A 19,864-nucleotide genomic window follows, 5' to 3' on the forward strand; every position below is an offset into this window, starting at 1 on the left:
GGGCAAGCCTGAACACAAAACACAAAACGAAACAAGCCCAAAACCAACACACTACGGCACGTAACGGTAACATATAAAAGTATACAAGCGAGGTGTTATACCTGCAGTCACCTGAGAGGATTAGACCCCCCCCCATCTCCTTCAGCTGGCTGACTATGCCAGCTTGCTCATTCTTCCACGCCTGCACAATGGTGGGAATTGTGTAAAGGCGTTGATGGCGGAAGAATGTGTTTGCAGTAAAACATTGAAGGCCAAACAGTTTTAACATCCTAAGTGTTTGTGTAGCCATACAACCAGAAAAGTGGATGGCCCCACTAAGCATCAGGTTGCAGGCTGGCATGTTTCTATGCAGCACTGGCTGGTTCTGCCAGACACGCTCGAACCCACAAGCTGCACAGACCTAAGAGATGTGTATGAAAATGACCATTAGAACTCTTAAACAGTCAAAAAAGTGAATTGATAAAGTAAAAAATGACAACACAAAAAACACACAATATATACAATATAAATACAGGTTAGCACACATCTTTACTTTTATATGAATACAATATCCTCTTACTTGCTTGATCTGAACAAATGTTCCCTGCTGCTGCTCCACGTTACCATGGGTTTCCCCACAACAGGCAGGACAAATGGTGAAGCGAGCCATCAGCTGGGTGAGACAGACAATGAACTTGTCTGCAACTCTGGAAAAACAAAACACTTATTATTTCTGACGGACAGAATTTTGAAAAAACAAAATCTAAAAGTTAAGGAAGTTGTCTTACCCGAAGTCCCACTGACAACCCTGCTGTGGCTCTGACTCCTCCTCAGAAGATGACACGCTCATCTCTTCCACTTCACTCCATGACCTGTCATCTGGTTGATCTCTTGAAACAGAGGATGATTCATCCTCTGTTTGTACTGGACTGGGCAGTGGAATTGATGATACACAGAGTTCGGTCTGTGTCCCCACACTGACCGTCTGTGTCTGTACCTGGATAGCTAGGTTGAAAGAGATTTACTTAATATACTGTAAATGTAAAACATCATATATTCAATGGCCACTACACCTATACAATATAATGCAATCAGATACGACAAACCTGGAATAAAATCTACTTTTACAAAGTATTGTTTAGTTTTTGTAGTCATTTGGTCTGAGGTGTTCTTATTCATGTAAATTAAAGTGGATATACTGTTGAGCTATCCCAGCTATATATAATAGATAATTAATTATTGTGACAGTATGTAAAGAGTGAATATGTTGGCTAAGAACATGTAGAGCTAAAGCTAGATATAAGAGTTAAGTCACACTACCTGATGAACGATAAGGAGGTCTTATGTGACACTGTGAGCCAAAGTGAAGCACAGATTTTGGCTGAGAAGCCAGGGAAGCGACGGCCTCTTGCTCCGAGTCTTCACTGGCTGTAGGCGCATCTGTGGCTTCAAAACGTGCCGTATTTCCCAGCAACTAATAAGAAAAACATTACATATACTATTTCATTTCAAACTGTTTAAAATCCCTGATAGCCGATAGCCTCATAGTCTACTAGTTTATTTAGAAACGGCAACATATCGACAGGCAGTCTAGTGCGCACGGTGCGCACTGACGTTGAAAAACCGCTCATGTGGTAGCCTAGTGCCTGATGTTCGGGAAAGCACAAATACCGCTCCAACAAAGTGAACAGCCTCGGAAACTGTCTCTGAATAACGTTTTAACCACAAGAAATTAGCTTTTTTAGGAGTTCCATAGTCGTCTCAAAGGAGCATCATCATGGCGTCAGCCTGTCAGCGTCAATCACCTAGCCAAAAAATCGCTGACTCACCCCCTATCCCATATATATTTAATTAATTTGTATTATTTTAAAGTTGTTTTATAACATTTTGAATAGTTAAATTGCTTTATGTTCTAGTCGACGGTTTACGGCTAAACAGGTAACTTAATGACGATGATTTCATAAAAGTTTCATAAAATAGGATGCTGTTGCTAGCTAACATTTTAGCATGTTTACAGTATAAACTGATGGATTTTACAAGACAGCAAAGCTGCTTTACAATAAAAGATACTGACCATAAGTCATTATGTTGACTAATGTAGGAAGTTAGTAAACGTCAGAAAACAAAACTTACAGTGCACAGTTCACGTTTCTGAATAGTTGAATCTCTGGTCCGTGATCTTCACTGCCGCCGGTGGCTGAGCCCGAAGCTGCGGCTGGAGCGGCATGAATTGAGGGAACCACACCGGCTTTCAGCCTCACTCGTTTCTCGCTCCGAAAACCCATCTTGAACTCCATCATGTCCCCGGAAACATAGTCCTCTGGTCTAAAGTGAGCCGCGCAAATGAACGAGTATTTGGTGACAGAGGCGAAAAGAAAGTCCTTTCTCTTCACCTGTACAAAATGCACCCAGGCTCGAAAGGCTGCTCCATCCTTTCTCCGATCGGGGAAACTGTGAAATCTGAGATGGTCGGACAGGAGGTCGGAGTTGGAACAACCCCCACAGATACAAAACCTCATCTCACCGATTAGAAAAACCCAAAAACCACAGGGGGGGTGAATACAAGACCGCTCACCGCGGTAACTACTCACAACTACGCATAGAGCTGAGGCAGCAACAGCGACCGCGTCTACCAATTCCTACGTAATATGACGCGTTTGACGTATCACATAAAAAAACAATGGTTTTTGAAGCCTTGCTCAAAATAGCCACTTTAAAACTGGAATTTTTGCCGATATAATATTTTTAACTGATAAAATCCTGCATTTCAATTTCAAAGGGCAATTTTCAGAGAATGTTATGTGTAAATATTTTAAAAAAAAAATAACTTCCAATACGCACTTTAAAAATATTAAACTTTGACGCGACATTCGCGCGATGACAGCCAATCGGCGTTCAACAGCGGCCACTGAGTGACATGTGTAACATAACAGCGTTCAACCGGCCAACTCAGTGCAGTGCAGTCCGGGGTGAACTGCAGCATGGAGGAGAAAGTGATTGTTGCCGTTTGCGACTCCCGGAGATTTTTATATAATATATGTTTTATATAATATATATAATTCAATGTAATTGTTTAATAATATCACGGCCAAAAGCTCTGTGTGCCTCCGGATGGCCGTAGCGCGGGGAGCTCTCGTAGGGATTGGGCTTCTCGGGGTTTGTTTACCGGCGTATGAATAGACTGAGTCAGGTTATCAGACGTCTCTCCCTCTTCCACAAAAGGTAAAGACATGCAATGGTAGTTATCTCGGCCGGAATTTGGCAGTAATGGTAGAAAAAGTAACAGACCGGGGAACATAGAACCCTTTTTTGGAAAAAGGGTCCTATGTTCCCCGGTCATATAGATATCGGGGAACATAGGACCCTTTTTGGGAAAAGCGGGGAACATAGGACCCTTTTTTTAAAAAAGGGTCCTATGTTCCCCAGTCTCATACAAAGAGGGGAACATACGACCCGGGGAACATAGACACGCTCCCCATGAACAGTCAAAGTAGCACGTGCAGCTAGCGCTAACTTCATTCCATGGTAGCCGCCTAGTTATACTGATATGGTTCACACAACGTTTTGACCGCATAGGTCTTCGTCAGACCTGACGAAGACCTAGCTGCTATACGGTCGAAAGGTTGTGTATCTAATACAATCACTGGAAGCAGAAGCGACAGTGTGCGGGTATACTTTTTCTTAGTATCTGACGGACTCTTTACCCTGCACCTGTGCAGAGAGTTATAGTTATTTTATTACAGTGTAAGTTAACATCAATTTAATTAATAATTAATCGATTTTTATTAATTTGGCTTCAGGACATGATTTAGCTTTATGTATTACTTAGTGTCTAATTGTCTCTTGTGTGTATCATGTCATTTAGAGCACACCAGGGACATCAAGAACATCCAACAACCATACATCTTGCCAAACAGACCCACCTAGTCTGTCATCCAGGGGCACACAGCTTTCTCTTGGTACTTTAAGCAATCATGTGAGAAGCAGGTTTGTGATTTTATTCATTTTTCAACTGCTCATGTGTCAAGTAACTTCTGTTCTGATCATGCAGTGTTGATAATGGTGGCTAAACCAAGTAAACTCAGTTCATCCACATGTCATATTTTTATACTATAGGGTTTGCAAAAATCGAAATAGTTCATCCACCTTCTAGTAGATTTTTTGAACTTATTAAAACTTCAAATGTTTGCTACAGTCTGTGTACTATTGTTATCAGCACAACTTGTCACCCATAGTATATACACAATATTACTCATTTTTTAACTCTACACACCTGAGGTAATCTATAGCTTACTGGATGGCTTCTGTTGTTATTCTTTCGTAAATGGTGTAACAAAACAGTAATATGCAGTAATATTCCTTAGGCACACAAACTACTTCCTGCTCTGTAAGTGTGAGTACAACTACCGATGATGCACCTTGGGGACCCTTGACCTCTACGCCAATCAAGCCAACGCCAGCTAAAAGACCTCGGCTAGCTGTAGAGGAGGAAGATAACTGGGAAGACTCCACAGTGATTGCTGAACCACATGACTCCACATATAACTCCACATCACCGGCCGTCAACAATTTGTTCAACTAAGCAACCACAAGTCTGGGTGTTCAGGTGTCTCACTGGGTGTCCCCCAGGGGTCAGTCTTGGGTCCACTCCTCTTCACCACTTACCTCCTCCCGCTGGGCACACTCCTCCGTCACCATGGGGTCCATTTTCACTGCTACGCTGACGACACACAGGTCTACATCTCCACCAAACCCACCGCTGCCATCCCCCCCACCTCCCTCATCACGTGCCTGGAAGAGATCCGGAGCTGGTTGAGCAGGAACTTCCTGAAACTCAATGGAAACAAGACCGAGGCCCTGCTCATCGGATCCAAATCCACCCTCACTAAATCACAACACACCCCAGCTCCACTCATGATTATCGATGGATTCCCAGTACCCTTCTCCTCCAAAGTCAAGAGCCTCGGCGTCATCCTGGACAACACCCTCTCATTCGCACCCCATATTCACAACATCACCCGGACTGCATTCTTCCACCTCCGCAACATCGCCAGACTCCGGCCATCACTGACCCAATCCAGCACTGAAATCCTAGTTCACTCATTTGTCACATCACGCATAGACTACTGCAACGCCCTCCTCACCGGACTCCCCACCAAACTCATCAACAGACTGTAGATCATTCAGAACTCAGCCGCCCGGATCATCACCCGCACCAAATCATCTGACCACATCACCCCTGTCCTCATTCAACTTCACTGGCTCCCAGTACACTACCGTATCCAATACAAAACCCTACTCCTCACCTACAAAGCTCTCCACAACCTAGCCCCCAGTTATCTCTGCGACCTCCTCCAAGAATACACTCCCTCCCGCTCCCTCCGCTCAACCTCTGCTGGACTACTATGTATCCCCACATCACGACTCACTACAATGGGTGCCCGGTCATTCAGCTGTTCAGCACCCAGGCTCTGGAACTCCCTCCCCCCACACATAAAACAGTCAGACACCATTACAACCTTCAAGTCACAACTCAAAACTCACCTGTTCAAACTCGCACACAACGTCTAACTGATCACTGTTTTGATTGTTTTGTTTTTTTGTTTTGTTTTGTTTTGTCTTGTTTTTGTTTTATTTATTTCTTATTGCTTATGTTTATTTATTTATTTATTTATTTTTTCCACAATGTCTTGTTTTTTAAAAAATGTATGATGACTATATGCTCTGTAAGGTGACCTTGGGTGTCTTGAAAGGCGCCTCTAAATGAAATGTATTATTATTATTATTATTATTATTATATGATCCTGCTCAATCTATGACAGATGTGTCAGAATCCTCACAGATATTTTGAGTGCATTGGCTAATTATTTCTAAATAATTTCTAACACCATCAAAAACAACATTAATAATCCCTATATACTCCCTGGAACCAATTTTGACAGTATCTGCATATTTTGTTGAAGATTTAATAGCTTTTGAACGTTAATTAGTAGGCCTAAGTAGGTTGAAGTTCCTTAGTTTTTCCCCGTGAAAGCGAACAGCTGTTGCTCCGTTCCAAATCAGCTGTTCTCTGCCATCTCAGCCCTTACGGGAGCTTTTCAATTCATCCTGGAATGTGCATCTTTTCAGGGAATTTGTGCAATGAATCCATAACAAATACCGAATATTGATTGTCTTATGTGTCCATATTATATCCATTATATTGACCGGGTATTCCCAAGACGCTCACGCTTTGCAGCAAGCCAGTCACAGTTGATTGGCGCGGCGCTGTACAGTGAACGTAAACAAACAACTAAGTGTTGGGGAAAATAACCTGCTGAGTACATCACATGTACATTATAAATACAGCTAACTCCTACCCTAGCCTGATGAGCACATCACATGGCAGACACATTACAATATAGTCAACTCTTGCTCTAACCCAACGAACACAAACATGATAATATATAGTCAGGTCAAGGCCGGAGCCGAAGGCCCCATTTCTCAGCCAGGCAGATGTTGGACACTCAGACAATGCACCAGTCATCCTCAAGAACGGGAGAGCCACATTAAATTATCACACAGGAGACACTTCGGGGGGGCACTCCACCGTTTTAATTTATCACACCGGAGACACGAGGAGCTCTCCCCCGTTAGGAGGCATAGACCAGGGCCTGGGACCCAAGGTCAAGCAAAAACACACAGAACCACACACATCTCAAACGCACACACCTCATCGAGAGGAGGATACAGCATAAGACTGTATCACACAGGGACTCTTGATCTTCTTCTGAAGCAGACCTTCCACGGAGGCGAAGCTCTGGACGAACCATCAGCGCTGATTAGGGACTTAGACATATTCGATCTCTCACGCTTTATGACTCTGTATAACCGTTGCCACTTTACTGAATAAATCCAAGGTCCTCGTGCCGACAGACTTTATTACCTCTCCGTCTCATTTCATCTGGTCCAGTAACTAGACAGACCGTTTTTCCCCTCATAAGCTAAGGTTTTAAGTATTACTTTTCCTCCAGAGATCCCGGTAATGTTGTGTTATAAAACAAAAAAACAAAAAATGAATCATACCTTAGAGAGCACTCGCCACTCACCATCATATTTCTCTAAATTTGTACTAAAATATTGTTGCTATCAGTACATTGTCTCAGCCCTTGTTGTTCAAAGATGAATGAATTAAAGAATTAATCATGCCTAGTGTTGTTAATGTCTTTGATCTATTGTTATCCAAACCTCATATGTTGCTGTGAATTTTACTGATAACTTATGCATTGATCTGTAGGTATTCAAAGCCATGCACCTGAAATCAATTCATAGTTTTCAGTCACGTGACTGACGCTGCCCCCTGGAGGGCAAAAAAACGGTTCCAAGATGACGGCTAACACTGGAAACGCTGGAGAACAACAACGCAAACCTGTCAATTTCCAAACGGTTTCAAGCCACGAATATTTAAATCATCTATCCAAAGAACAAAATAACAGGTATATGTTTAAACTGCAAGTTTTGGGCACTTGCGACCCATACACTGCACCCGCCGCCGTATTTCAGCCGTTAAAAACAGCCAAGTCCCTGCCAGACCTCCAATTCGGAGATGTTTACATTTATCTTGTGGAGAATCCCTCCCCTTACACAGCCGCCAGGATGAGAGCATACAAAAGTTATATGTATTTTCAATCTGGATGGGTCAATAATGCTGCCGTTTGGGAGGTGAAGGACAAGAAATGTTTCATTGTCAAAGCGAAGGTGAGTGTTAATTAGCGTTATCTAACTTTGATCTGGGTTGTTAGTATCAGTTCACTTTTTCAGTCAGCATTCTAGGGCAGTAGTGACAATGCATGAATATTTTGGTTAGGTTGACACAGTCCCTTATAACATAAATATAATCAAAACGTTCTCCCTCCCAAATGTCAGGTAAACCATTCCTACAGGTTAAATGACTCCCAGTTGACAGCTTGGGTTGCTGTGGAGAAAGAGGGATTGGTGCGATTTGGCCACTGCACATGTATGGCCGGTTTAGGGGAAGTGTGTTCACATGTAGGTGCCATACTCTACGCTTTGTTAGCAGCTGTGAACAAACTGAGTGGCACTGCATGCACTGATAAGGCCTGTAGCTGGAACGAGCCTAGTATGGCAGCCATAAAGACAGTAGGGTATGCAGAAGGGAGCCAGATAGGTTTCACAAAGGCCCAGAGAAAGAGATCTGCTGATGGTTGTGATGACCTCCCCCCGGTCAAGATTCCACCTCCAATCCAAGATGAATGCACAGCACTCTACAGTATGCTACATTCATCAGAAAGCACTGAAAAGCAACCGGTCAAAAGTTCAATTTTGTCTGTTATCCCTGGCCATGCAAAGAGGTATATACCTCGAGCAGTGCAACTGAACATCCCAGCACCCTTAAGCCAGATGTACAAGCCCCAGCACAGGTCACTGTCACACCAAGAACTGCAGGCAAAGAGTGAGGAAGTGTTCACAGGGTTAAGCATAACAGAAGAACAGGTACAATTTTACATCAGTCAGTAAATGTGATTGAAGATATGGATGTCAGGAATGTCTCAGGCAGTAAATATGATAGCTCAAGTGCAGAAAACGTTCTCCTCAGAATTCAATAGTCACTTTTTTTTTAAATATTTTTTGTCAATAAAAGTTAATACATCACTGTTTAGATGTCACATATCACTAACTTGCTACTCTACCTTGCTACCTTTTTCAAGTGCCATGTCATAGAAAATGAGACAAGACCACAGGCAAAATGTGCCATGTGGTTTGACCAGAAGGCAGGAAGGGTGACTGCGTCAAACATCCGAGCAGCCTGCCACACGGACCCAGACAAACCAGCTGTTTCCCTGCTGAAGAAACTGTGCTATCCAGTGGCCTACAAGGACCCAAACAACAACACACCACACTCTCTCAGGTATTCATATCCCCTTAACACTGGATAAAAGCAACACACAAAAAAAGTGGAAATCAGGATTTTCAAATAGGGCAAAAGCAACCCCAAAAGAGCTGGTGAGGGAAAGCACGACAAGTGGCAGTAAAGTTTTTAATACAGCCATAGTCATCTTTCACAACATTGTAGGCTTATAAAAAAACACAACACATTAAATCTTCATGCAACTTGTATGGTCTGCATGTAGATTTAAAATGTTTTTTTATAAGCCCACAATGTTGTGAAAGATGACTACGGCTGTGTTAAAAACTTTTCTGCCAATTGTCGTGCTTTCCCTCACCAGCACTTTTGTGATTAACATTTACTTACCTTAACATTTACTTACCTTATCACCTTGCTGGTAAAACACAAATGATCAAGATAAATAACACATCATTTAGAATGACATTGTGTACATTTTTCTGTTTTTAGATGGGGCACTGAACACGAGGGAACGGCAGTTGAGGAGTACACCAAAACAATGGAGAGCCACCACACCAACCTCACTGTCAGGAAGGGAGGCCTGGTCATCAACCCTCAATATCCATGGTTAGGGGCATCCCCAGACGGCATATTAACATGTGACTGCCATGAAATGGGTGTGTTGGAAGTAAAGGCACCCAGCAGTCTTGATAATAGCACATTGGGGGAGAAAAGTAAACAGGACAGCACGTTCTGTCTCAAAGAGGTTGGCGGTAAACTTTTCTTAAAGAGGGACCATCAGTACTTCTATCAGGTGCAGACACAAATTCATCTGACACAAGCAAGCTACTGTGACTTTGCTGTCTGGGGACCGGGGAAAGGAGGGAATGGGGAAATGCACATTGAGAGGATTCTGCCCGATACTGACTTTTTTGAGTCCATGTGTGAAAAGGTTAGCAAATTTGTGAAGAAATGTGTCATCCCAGAGCTTGTAGCAAAGGTGTTCACAGCTCCTATTCTAACATCACATGACAAAAAAACATCTGAAGGCAAGGGCTGTTACTGTGGGGTCCCTGTACTGCACAATGAAGACAGACTTGAGTGTAAGTCAGGAATCTGTAAAAGACAACTCATTCATAGAAGTTGCTTAAAGTTTGACACCACCCATTTAAAAATATCAAGTTGGAAATGCAGTGACTGTATACGTGAAATAGCTAAAGAGAAGAGGGATAACAAAAAACAGAACAATCTGAACAAAGTGTAAGTGTTTTATTCAACACGGTGTGTATAGAAAATATTTAAATAGATGTATATAGACAGATATATAGTACAGTTTTGTATATAGATGTATATAATTACATATATACATACACACAGTACAGTTTTGTATATAGATGTATATAGTTACATATATACATACGCACAGTAGTTTATGGAAGCATATATGTAGCAAAATTCAAATGGCAATGCAATTTGGAATTACATTATGCATTTGACAATGCATTATGCAATTTTATAATGTAATTTGTAAATACGTTATTCAAAGTGTATTTTAAAATGCAAAGTGACAATGCAATCCTCAATTAAATTTGCAAAAGTTCTAACAATACAAATAGAATAACATTTTGTCAAATTCTTTGAGTTCCTTTATACAAATTGAAAAGCTATAGCGTCCCCGTGATTGCAATCCACTTCGCCACGCTCCGTGTGTTGCGATATTCAAATGACATTTCAATCCGCAAAACGGAATCCAAAACGGAATCCAAAGAGGAATCCAAAGAGGAATCCAAAGAGGAATCCAAAGAGGAATCCAAAAAGTCAATATGCAAAGTGGCAAACGTATCAGCCAATCAGCGTCTGGGCGGGAACTACGTCACTTGCTCGTAATTTCCTTGTTCACTTCTAGTTCGTATGTGTCAGGTCCATGGTCACCAATGGAGATTATTGATACGCTCCGAAGTTTGGCCGATGATGTGGAGAACAATCGTGTTGAAGACACAGATGCAGTAGATAGAGTGCGTGTTCTGGGAGATAGGATAGACGACTTATCCTCACGGGTACGTTTTGACGCCAGTGTGGTAAACACAAAGATTTCCAAAGTGCTACAGGCACTGGGTGCGAAACATAGGGTCGGGAGACCCACCGTCTCCACCCACTCCTCACCTACAAAGCTCTCCAGAACCTAGCCCCCAGTTACCTCTGGGACCTCCTCCAAGAATACACTCCCTCCTGCTCCCTCCGGTCAACCTCTGCTGGACTACTATGTATCCCCACATCACGACTCATTACGAATGGGTGCCCGGTCATTCAGCTGTTCAGCACCCAGGCTCTGGAACTCCCTCCCCCCACACATAAAACAGTCTGACACAATAGAAAGTGACGTAGTTCCCGCTGGTGGCTGATACGTTTGCCACTTTGCATATTGACTTTTTGGATTCCTCTTTGGATTCCTCTTTGGATTTCCTCTTTGGATTCCGTTTTGGATTCCGTTTTGCGGATTGAAATGTCATTTGAATATCGCAACACACGGAGCGTGGCGAAGTGGATTGCAATCACGGGGACGCTATAGCTTTTCAATTTGAATAAAGGAACTCAAAGAATTTGACAAAATGTTATTGTATTTTTATTGTTATAACTTTTGCAAATGTAATTGAGGATTGCATTGTCACTTTGCATATTAAAATACACTTTGAATAACGTATTTACAAATTACATTATGAAATTGCATAATGCATTGTCAATTGCATAACGTAATTACTTATTGAATTGCAAATTGCAAATTGCATTGCCATTTGAATTTTGCTACATATATGCTTCCATAGTAGTTTTGTATATAGATGTATAGTTACATATTTACATACACACAGTAAAGTTTTGTATATAGATGTATAGTTATTTACAGGGTTGCCACTCTTTTGTAATGTTACATTTCAAGGATTTTTCAATCACTTTACAAAAACAAATAATTTATTACATTGGGACCAATAATTCATAGATTTTTTTTGTAAAAAGGTAATAAAACACTAAAATATTAAAAGTATGAATTCATTTTTGTCACTGTCCTTATTTCATTGATGGAAATAACAGTGACTTCACTGTTATTAAAGTTTCTTCTCATGTTCAACCCAAAGGAATAATTGAAGGAGCCAAATTTGTCAGTGCACAGCACACACTGACTATTTTATCTAGAGGTGTAAGACCTTCAGGATGCTCAGCTTCACACATTTGAATCCCAATTGTACTTTGAAGTATGGTGTACCGATTCCTTGCCTCACCGATAACTCTTTCCACATGTATCCTAACTGATGCAAGTCCTCGTGTGGACTCTAATTCCACTGGACCCAACTGCTTTTTGCCTCTAGTGAAAGCTGGGATCTTAAGCTCAGCATTGTACAGACCAACTGAGTCTGCCACATCAAACCCTCTATCAGCTAGTATGACATCACCTGGGTTGAGGTGATCCAAAAATCCACTTCTTTCAGTCAAGTGTTTGTCTGATGTTCTCCCACCCCATCCTTTTGATATAAAAGAAACTGTTCCTTGTGGTGTAATGCCAATTAGATATTTCATGGTATGGTGATGTTTGTATTTTGAGTATGTCTGTGCTCGTGCTCTTAGGTTTCTAGGCCTTTCAATAAAAATTTCAAAGCAGTCAATAATACAAGCACATTTACGAAAAACCTGTCTAAATATCATAGGCATTGACAACTGAAGCTCCTCTCGATTTGGCCAAAACAAAAGTGCTGGAGCAAGTCTTGCATTCAGCACTTCAATGGTGCTTCTAAATGTTCTGCTGGCAGTGGGAATTGAGATCTTAAACATATAACCAAGCAATGACAGGGGAAGGTTCATTTTCAGCCTCATAAGAGTTAACAGAATTTGTTGGAAGGGAGAGAGGTTTGTACCAGTCTGCAGAAATGAAAACACAAATGTTAAAACTACTTGTAACTTTGAATATGAGGGGATTCCAGTCATTGCCTTCACTTTTTCATCATCTTTTTCAAAAGCCAGTTCATCAAATGTTCCTGATTTAATAATTTCTTTCAGTTTACGGTTTTCCTCTCTGAGGTCATTACACTCCCTTTGTAATCTTGCAATCTTTTCCTTGCATGGCTTGTTGTCACACTGTTGTTCATCCACAGCAGGTGGCGCAGGTCCAGCATCTGGTACTGATGACAGGTCAAGGAGGACATCCACTGCATCTTTCTTCTTTTTCTCCTCCACCCTCTTGTTCTTCATTCTGCTGTGCTGCTCATACCTTTCCATGTCTTTCTCCCTTTTCCTCTTCTTGGTGGCTGGAATGTGTGAGAAGATGGATGGAACCCAGTCAGGGGACAAAGGGTCGTCACATTTGGCACCTATAATGACACAAGAGGGTTTATGTCCCACATATGCCAACAAGTTATTAGTAACATCAAGAACATTGTCATATCATTCCTTCAGACGTTTTAGTCTTGGTCACTTACTGAAAATTGTATTTAGTTAGTCCAATTTTGTTTTTGTAAATGTTTAAAGTAGGTAGTGGAACAGTTTTAATTAAAGTCAAATTGTATTCCATGTTTTAGTCATTATGTTCTCAAACAGTTTCATGATACTGTAATGGATTTTGCTAAATGATATTTCTCCTGGCTGTAAGAGAAAAAAAGAGAAATAAGTAACGTTATCCTGAGCTAGCCGTTTAGACTTTAGACATCTAAGCTACGTGTTTGTTACAGTACTTCATTCATATAACTAACGTTACCATAATAATTTATTCATGAAATAAAATGACGTAAACGAATAATATAATCTGAATTTTCGGAAAATTTACACTGCATGCAAATTGGTAAAACCCTCTCCCCTTCCTACATCTGACTGTTATCTTTTCAGACTGAAAATGATCAGCAAGGCCGCTGGAGTTGGGTGCATAGGTCCACTTAAGCGAACCATGTCAGAACGAATACGTAAATATATAATGACTGACAGTACAATAATTAAAATACTGTGTTGACTAACGAGCTTAACCTTACCTTTGATGAAATGTTCGCTACAAAGACGTGTGTACTTGGATGGTTGCCATTGTTTGTTTTCCCCAGGGACGGAGGCACGTCTCAAGGCACATATCCACAACCTCCTCCTCTCTGGGTTTTCTTTCTCAGACGGGATTCTGTAAAAGCACAACCCAGGCTTGTCTCCTCGTCGATTTGTGCAGCCAATTGCACAACAACTATCTGGCATTTTGGTAAAAGTTAAGCCAAAGCTAGCAACGAAAAGTAGCTGGCGGGCAGCGGACCGGCAGTTGAAATAGTGTCTTTTGCCCTCCAAGTGGGCGTTCCCACAAGGGCGTGACGTCACGTGAAAACTATGTATTGGATATACCACATTCAGAAGGCATGCACAGACTTATTTGGAGCCAGCAGTGATCCACAAATGGCATCAGTTTCAGGAAGAAGAATTGCAGTTTCTGAGCCAGAGAAAGGTTATAATTGGCGGAGATATGAGGGCAGACTCACCAGGTAAACTTCCTCAATTAATTTCAATACATTCTGTATTACTACTATGAAGTTCCACACAAAATAGCACGCTCATAAACATGTTCAAAAGCAGTGTGCTCATGACATCATTTCGATATTTGCAGGTCATTGCGCAAAGTATGGCAGCTATTCCTTGATGAACCTGGAGAACAACAACATTATTGAAATACAACTTGTCCAGGTGAGTAGTTCCACATATGTCAATTGAACCGTTATTCATGCCACACAACACATAGCACTCATTGCTCTCTTTGTCACACAGACACACACACACACACACACACTATTTTTTCGACAATGCTCTCTCACTTACTGAAACACTCACTAGCTCTTTGTATCTCTCTCTTTGACTTCCCCTCTCTCACACACACGTACACGCACAAACACACACACACACACACACACACACACACACACACACACACACACACACACACACACACACACACACACACACACACACACACAAACACACCCTACGCTGAACTCTTTTTCTATGCCTCATTTATTAGCTCCTGAGTTACAAAGTGCAGCCACACAAAGATTTAACAAAAAAGTTGCATTTCCATGAAATCAAACATGTTAATAGTTTATACTATTTCAATAATAAAATAAAAGTGCACTTCAAGAATGACGTCGAACAGCCACCAGACAGGGCATGTTTTGTAATTAAGTATTTTAGAACCTGAGCATATATCCTGCCCTGAAATAGCAGTAATAAAAAAGAGCATGAGAACAGCAAATAATGAAACACATTCAACATTTCAGTCCCACAGAGACTTTACAAGGAACTTAATATACAGTACAACTGAGGAAAATATACAGCCAAACAAAAGCTGATAATAATGAACACAACTACTGAAGGCATTTAGCCTTGACCTTAGCCTAAGGTTCTACAGAACTACTCCATACTACAGTATTTGTTATAGCGCAACAGGAGAAGCCGCTGAAAGCGTTCATCACCAAGACGGTTTCGCTTTGGGGTGAGCACAAGTCCTCCTACACTGAAAAGCCTTTCGACTGGTGCACTGGATGTTGTTGCAGCGTTATACCGGAGTGCCACTTTTTTAACTCTTGGAAAGTGGTGCAGGCTTTCCATCACAGGGGCAGATTTAAGATAATCTATTACCTCTGTTTCCACGGACATGGGTGCATTTGAGTCATCTAGCTGTGCATCAAAAGAAATCTGTTGTTGTTGCCATCTTGCCATCTCCAAACCAAACCGTCTTCTTCTTCTGTTGATTTAAAACCGTCTTCTTCTTCTGTTTATTTAAAACCGTCTTCTTCTTCTGTTGATTTAAAACCGTCTTCTTCTTCTGTTGATTTAAAACCGTCTTCTTCTTCTGTGAAAAAAAGGTGGCTAAATGGACCTCATTAATTAACCACATTCAGAACATACACAGCCACGACAACCCAGCTTTCCCCAAATTGCCTCCACCCTGTTTGCCGAACAAGAGATCGTAAAAAGTGGTTTCAGCCAGGTGTGTAAACCTCCATTGTATGTAATGTTGTTTGACTATCTTGCTTGTGTTTCTCTAAAAATAATAATATATAGATATCTTTCTTTAGGCACCAAAGCCCTCTATAAAGTGGAAAAAATCCTTACAAACAAGAGGGTCCTGACTGACCTGGAAAAGCTGAGCTCAAAGTACCAGACCTCAACACTGGAAGCCTTCCACAGTGTTATTTTGCGTTTTACACCAAAAAAATTGGTTTTCCCTTTTATTGGGATGTTGTGCAGGTATGTTCACATTTACTGACCAGCAACACATATTTTTCTCACACTGCAACAATACAGACCTAAAGATATGTGTAGATATCTTTGCTGTGGTGACTATGTAGTTGTTGTTTGATAATGCAACCAGTGTTCTCCTTTGACAGTTTTATTACCACACCCTATTTTCTCCTTCAGACTGTACCTGGCAGCCATGCATTTCAATGAGAATGCTGCCCGTTCCCAAGAGAAGACAAACTCAGGAAGACTGAGGTACAAACTCAGTTTCCCAAAAGCAAAAAAAGGAGCAGCTACGGTGAAAGCAGTAACAACACAACCAACATACTGTAAGTTGTAAGAAAATATTTATTGATGTATAAACATTGTACATTGTTACATGTAGAGTTTACCTACATTGTATTTATTTTAGGCTATACCCTCAGCCTGAGGCATCTCCTCTTTGAAGAGGTAGTTTCTAACCCCCTGCCCTACTTGGAGGAAAGTCAGAAGATTCCTGTGCCCAGTTCCCTATCGTCCCAACAAGAACGTCCACCCTTAGAAGACGCTATTGCGGCCTATGTATCTCGCTTTAGAGTGGAGGAGGTTTAAATCCATCATTTTGGCCTTCCACATCAGGGAACTCCCTGCGTATGTATTGGACCACACAAGAGGGGATGACAACACGTATCTTCCTGCCAAGATATCCCCAGCACCAGCTGACAAATGACCTGTCGGCCAAGTACCTGCAATGGCTGTCAAAAAGCAGAGGACATTGTTGTTTATGTATATATGGCCAAGGCTGAACTGTATATAGTGTGTGAGTTATGTTTTGTCACGTGTAAATAGAATAAAAAATTATCATTATTTGTATTGTTATTATGTGTAGGTACAGCTCCATCACTTTGATTTTCACTATTCAAAATAGTGTATGAGCTTGGTAGACATGTTTGAATATGCTGATGTGCCGTAGTGAAGACATTTTTTCATCTCACTTACTCATTACCTCTAACTTGCAAGTTCCCATAATCACATCGATATATGTTCAGGGCATTTTGCTGGGAATATCTATTGAGACAAACTGGATCTAGTCCTGGGTGGAGGGTCATGCATAATACTGGTGGATTCCCGTCTTCCATTATTCTTACAACCTGTGCAATCAGATATGTTTGATTAATATAATCTGATTTTACTGACAGTGTATAACCAAAATGAAATCCGTATCACCCATCGTTGCACCTGTCTCCCTGCAGCATACATTCTCCACCTCTATCTGCATTGTAGAGCAATTCCCACAGGTACACCTGAAGCAAAAGGTAGTCAATGTGTTTGGCAGCCATCAATAATGAAACACAAATTAGGCTATAGGCCTACCTATTATTAAAAAAAAATCAGTCTGATTATATGAAAATTAAGATGCTGTAGGTCTTTGCAAATGACTAAATCGGCCTACAACACATCTTTGAATGCCAACATAAAAAAGAATTATGACTATCCTAAGCCTAGGCCTATTTGAATAACCTGGTTGCTCTGTTAGAATGTATCAATAAAGCAATCACTAACAAGCTATTTGATGGAAAGGGCTATATGCGGGTGAGTAGGCCTAGTGGTTTAATAAAAAGCACAAATTTGGTTATCACAGCATGTCGTGGTCCACCGATGTCGAGCACTTTTGGTATGTATTTTCTCATTATCACGTCGTGATGATTAGAAAAGACATACCAAAAGTGTTAGAACAGCCTGATTCCGGGAAAGTTGAGTATATGGGCCTATTGTAGGCCTACTATATTAGACGTAGCCTAAATGTGGATAATACCCTGTGATTTTGGAATATTACAAAATGCATTGGGTTCATAAACGATTTGAAGGTGCATAATCTATTTCGGAAATAATAGAGGTGGGAATAGGCCTACGCTCCGTTTATTGGCGTATAGCCACAACTAAGCCCTATATGTCAGTTAAGTTAGCTCACATTACCATTCTGAAACGTCCATCATTGTACGTGTTTGTGGTTGTTCTTGGTCTTCTCCTTCAGTCTCATCTTCCGACTCTGGATCAAACACGTAGGGCAAAATTCCTGCCATCGTTTAAGGCTTGCTGTGCCTCGGTAAGCATATGGACAGCTGCTTTGTCGTCCGATCAGAGCAAAGCGAAATTTAAATATTGAATATTCATGAAAACAGCGGTCCAATCAGAGCAACGCTCATAAATACATGGATATTCATGAGAAAAGCAGTCGTCTTTTCTACCAGGCTTTTCAGACATGCTAGAATAGCTTGAAATAAGCTATCCAAGGCATTTCCAACACAAACAAGGTTACAAACTCGATCAAAGGACATCAAGGATTATAAAAAAAATTATGAAATGGGTGTGGCATGGGATCTTTAACACCTTCATCATCATCAGAGCATTCATTATGTATCTACTACCTAATGTAATGAAAACAAAACAACATTGTCTTAGCATTAAAATGTTTAATTAACTGATTCATTAGAAAATGATTCCAAGATATTATGTACACATTTGAAACTTTTCTTATAGCTTATACTAAATCTAAATAGAAAATGATTCCAAGATATTATGTACACATTTAAAAAAATCTTAAAGCTTAAACTAAATCTAAATAGAACATGATTCCAAGATATTATGTACACATTTAAATAATTGTTATAGCTTATACTAAATCTAAATAGAAAATGATTCCAAGATATTATGTACACATTTAAAAAAATCTTAAAGCTTAAACTAAATCTAAATAGAACATGATTCCAAGATATTGTGTACACATTTAAATAATTGTTATAGCTTATACTAAATCTAAATAGAAAATGATTCCAAGATATTATGTACACATTTAAAAAAATCTTAAAGCTTAAACTAAATCTAAATAGAAAATGATTCCAAAATATTATTTACACATTTAAAAAAATCTTAAAACTAAATCTAAATAGAAAATGATTACAAATTCATTACTCTCCAAACTCCAAATCGTACAGGACCTGCTGCATCCTCATGCGCGCCTGGGCATTTTTTTGGTGCGACAGCCTCCTCAACGATGGGACGAGGCTGAGCATAAAATGCTCATCCTCGTCAACAGTCAGTACATTCTCCTTTTCCTTTTGTATAGAGGACGTGATTGATTTCTGGAACGCAGACAGCGGCTGTTCCAGCTCTCTCCTCCGTGGTGGTGGAGGTGCAGGACGCAACGGTGTGACCAGAGCCACCGTAGAGGTAGTGGGAGAAGATGGAGGAGAGGTGTCCGCAGCGGACTGTGAGAGGCTGGGAGAGGGAGGAGATATCTCCTCTTCACTTTGAGCCACCACCTGCGAAAGAAAGCATACATTTGTTTGTTTAAAATGTGCAAATTAAAATGGTGAATTCTTATAAATATCTCTGCATCTGGCTTCACCTAACAAAAACCTTAAGGGAAAAGTAGATTTGTATACAGAAACAAGTCTTCTTTTTCAATCTTGAACAGGAAGACTTTACTTAGATGTGTTATACATGCATGCCTCATTTTCTAATTTAAAAATACTGAGAGGTCTTGCTCTCAATTGCCTTCCCTGAAAAAAATAAAGGTTAAATAAAAGGAATCTTATTTGATGTGTGTCTGTTTACATATTGTAATAGGGTAATTAGTTACATCATCATATCGTCATTCCTTTAGCACAAGCTCAGTCTTATTCACAGCCAAGACACTAGTATGCTAGGGTATTATTATTTATCTTTATTTCAGACTCATATAGGTCCATAGACAAGACAATACAACAGACTAAACAACAACAAACAAATAAGAAACACAACTAAAAAAAACAT

General features: G+C 40.6%; 2 protein-coding genes and 3 long non-coding RNA genes across 5 annotated transcripts; 2 read left to right on the top strand and 3 right to left on the bottom strand.

Annotated features, from left to right (window-relative positions):
• Positions 1–13: 13 nt before the first annotated feature.
• On the bottom strand, positions 14–1,502 carry LOC132453767 (uncharacterized). Its single transcript, XR_009524793.1, has 3 exons — positions 1,300–1,502; positions 560–984; positions 14–400 (listed from the first exon to the last, which is right to left on the bottom strand). It is a non-coding gene; the product is annotated as an uncharacterized LOC132453767 (long non-coding RNA).
• A 6,160-nt stretch (positions 1,503–7,662) lies between these two features.
• LOC132453688 (uncharacterized) lies at positions 7,663–10,088 on the top strand. Its single transcript, XM_060046644.1, has 2 exons — positions 7,663–8,887; positions 9,335–10,088. Exons 1-2 carry the CDS (start codon positions 8,640–8,642, stop codon positions 10,086–10,088), a joined length of 1,002 nt encoding a protein of 333 aa, XP_059902627.1. The 5' UTR covers positions 7,663–8,639.
• Positions 10,089–11,736: 1,648 nt separating this feature from the next.
• Positions 11,737–14,146, bottom strand: LOC132453768 (uncharacterized). Its single transcript, XM_060046709.1, has 2 exons — positions 13,834–14,146; positions 11,737–13,182 (listed from the first exon to the last, which is right to left on the bottom strand). Exons 1-2 carry the CDS (start codon positions 14,039–14,041, stop codon positions 11,945–11,947), a joined length of 1,446 nt encoding a protein of 481 aa, XP_059902692.1. The 5' UTR covers positions 14,042–14,146; the 3' UTR covers positions 11,737–11,944.
• A 1,542-nt stretch (positions 14,147–15,688) lies between these two features.
• Positions 15,689–16,915, top strand: LOC132453769 (uncharacterized). The gene is made up of 4 exons (XR_009524794.1): positions 15,689–15,818; positions 15,907–16,078; positions 16,250–16,398; positions 16,482–16,915. It is a non-coding gene; the product is annotated as an uncharacterized LOC132453769 (long non-coding RNA).
• On the bottom strand, positions 16,398–18,574 carry LOC132453770 (uncharacterized). Its single transcript, XR_009524795.1, has 2 exons — positions 18,026–18,574; positions 16,398–17,352 (listed from the first exon to the last, which is right to left on the bottom strand). It is a non-coding gene; the product is annotated as an uncharacterized LOC132453770 (long non-coding RNA).
• Between the last annotated feature and the right edge of the window lie 1,290 nt (positions 18,575–19,864).

This window comes from Gadus macrocephalus, chromosome 3 (assembly GCF_031168955.1).
Source record: "Gadus macrocephalus chromosome 3, ASM3116895v1".
Taxonomy (NCBI): Eukaryota; Metazoa; Chordata; class Actinopteri; order Gadiformes; family Gadidae; genus Gadus; species Gadus macrocephalus.

What these genes read in the sequence shown, in the direction of transcription:
- LOC132453768 (XM_060046709.1), bottom strand. Translation starts at nt 14,041, where the DNA reads ATGCCAGATAGTTGTTGTGCAATTGGCTGCACAAATCGACGAGGAGAC. An exon ending in TAGCGAACATTTCATCAAAG is followed by an intron (nt 13,183 to 13,833) that starts GTAAGGTTAAGC and finishes GTGTCATTATAG; the next exon opens with GTGCCAAATGTGACGACCCT.
- LOC132453688 (XM_060046644.1), top strand. Translation starts at nt 8,640, where the DNA reads ATGTCACATATCACTAACTTGCTACTCTACCTTGCTACCTTTTTCAAG. An exon ending in AACACACCACACTCTCTCAG is followed by an intron (nt 8,888 to 9,334) that starts GTATTCATATCC and finishes TTCTGTTTTTAG; the next exon opens with ATGGGGCACTGAACACGAGG.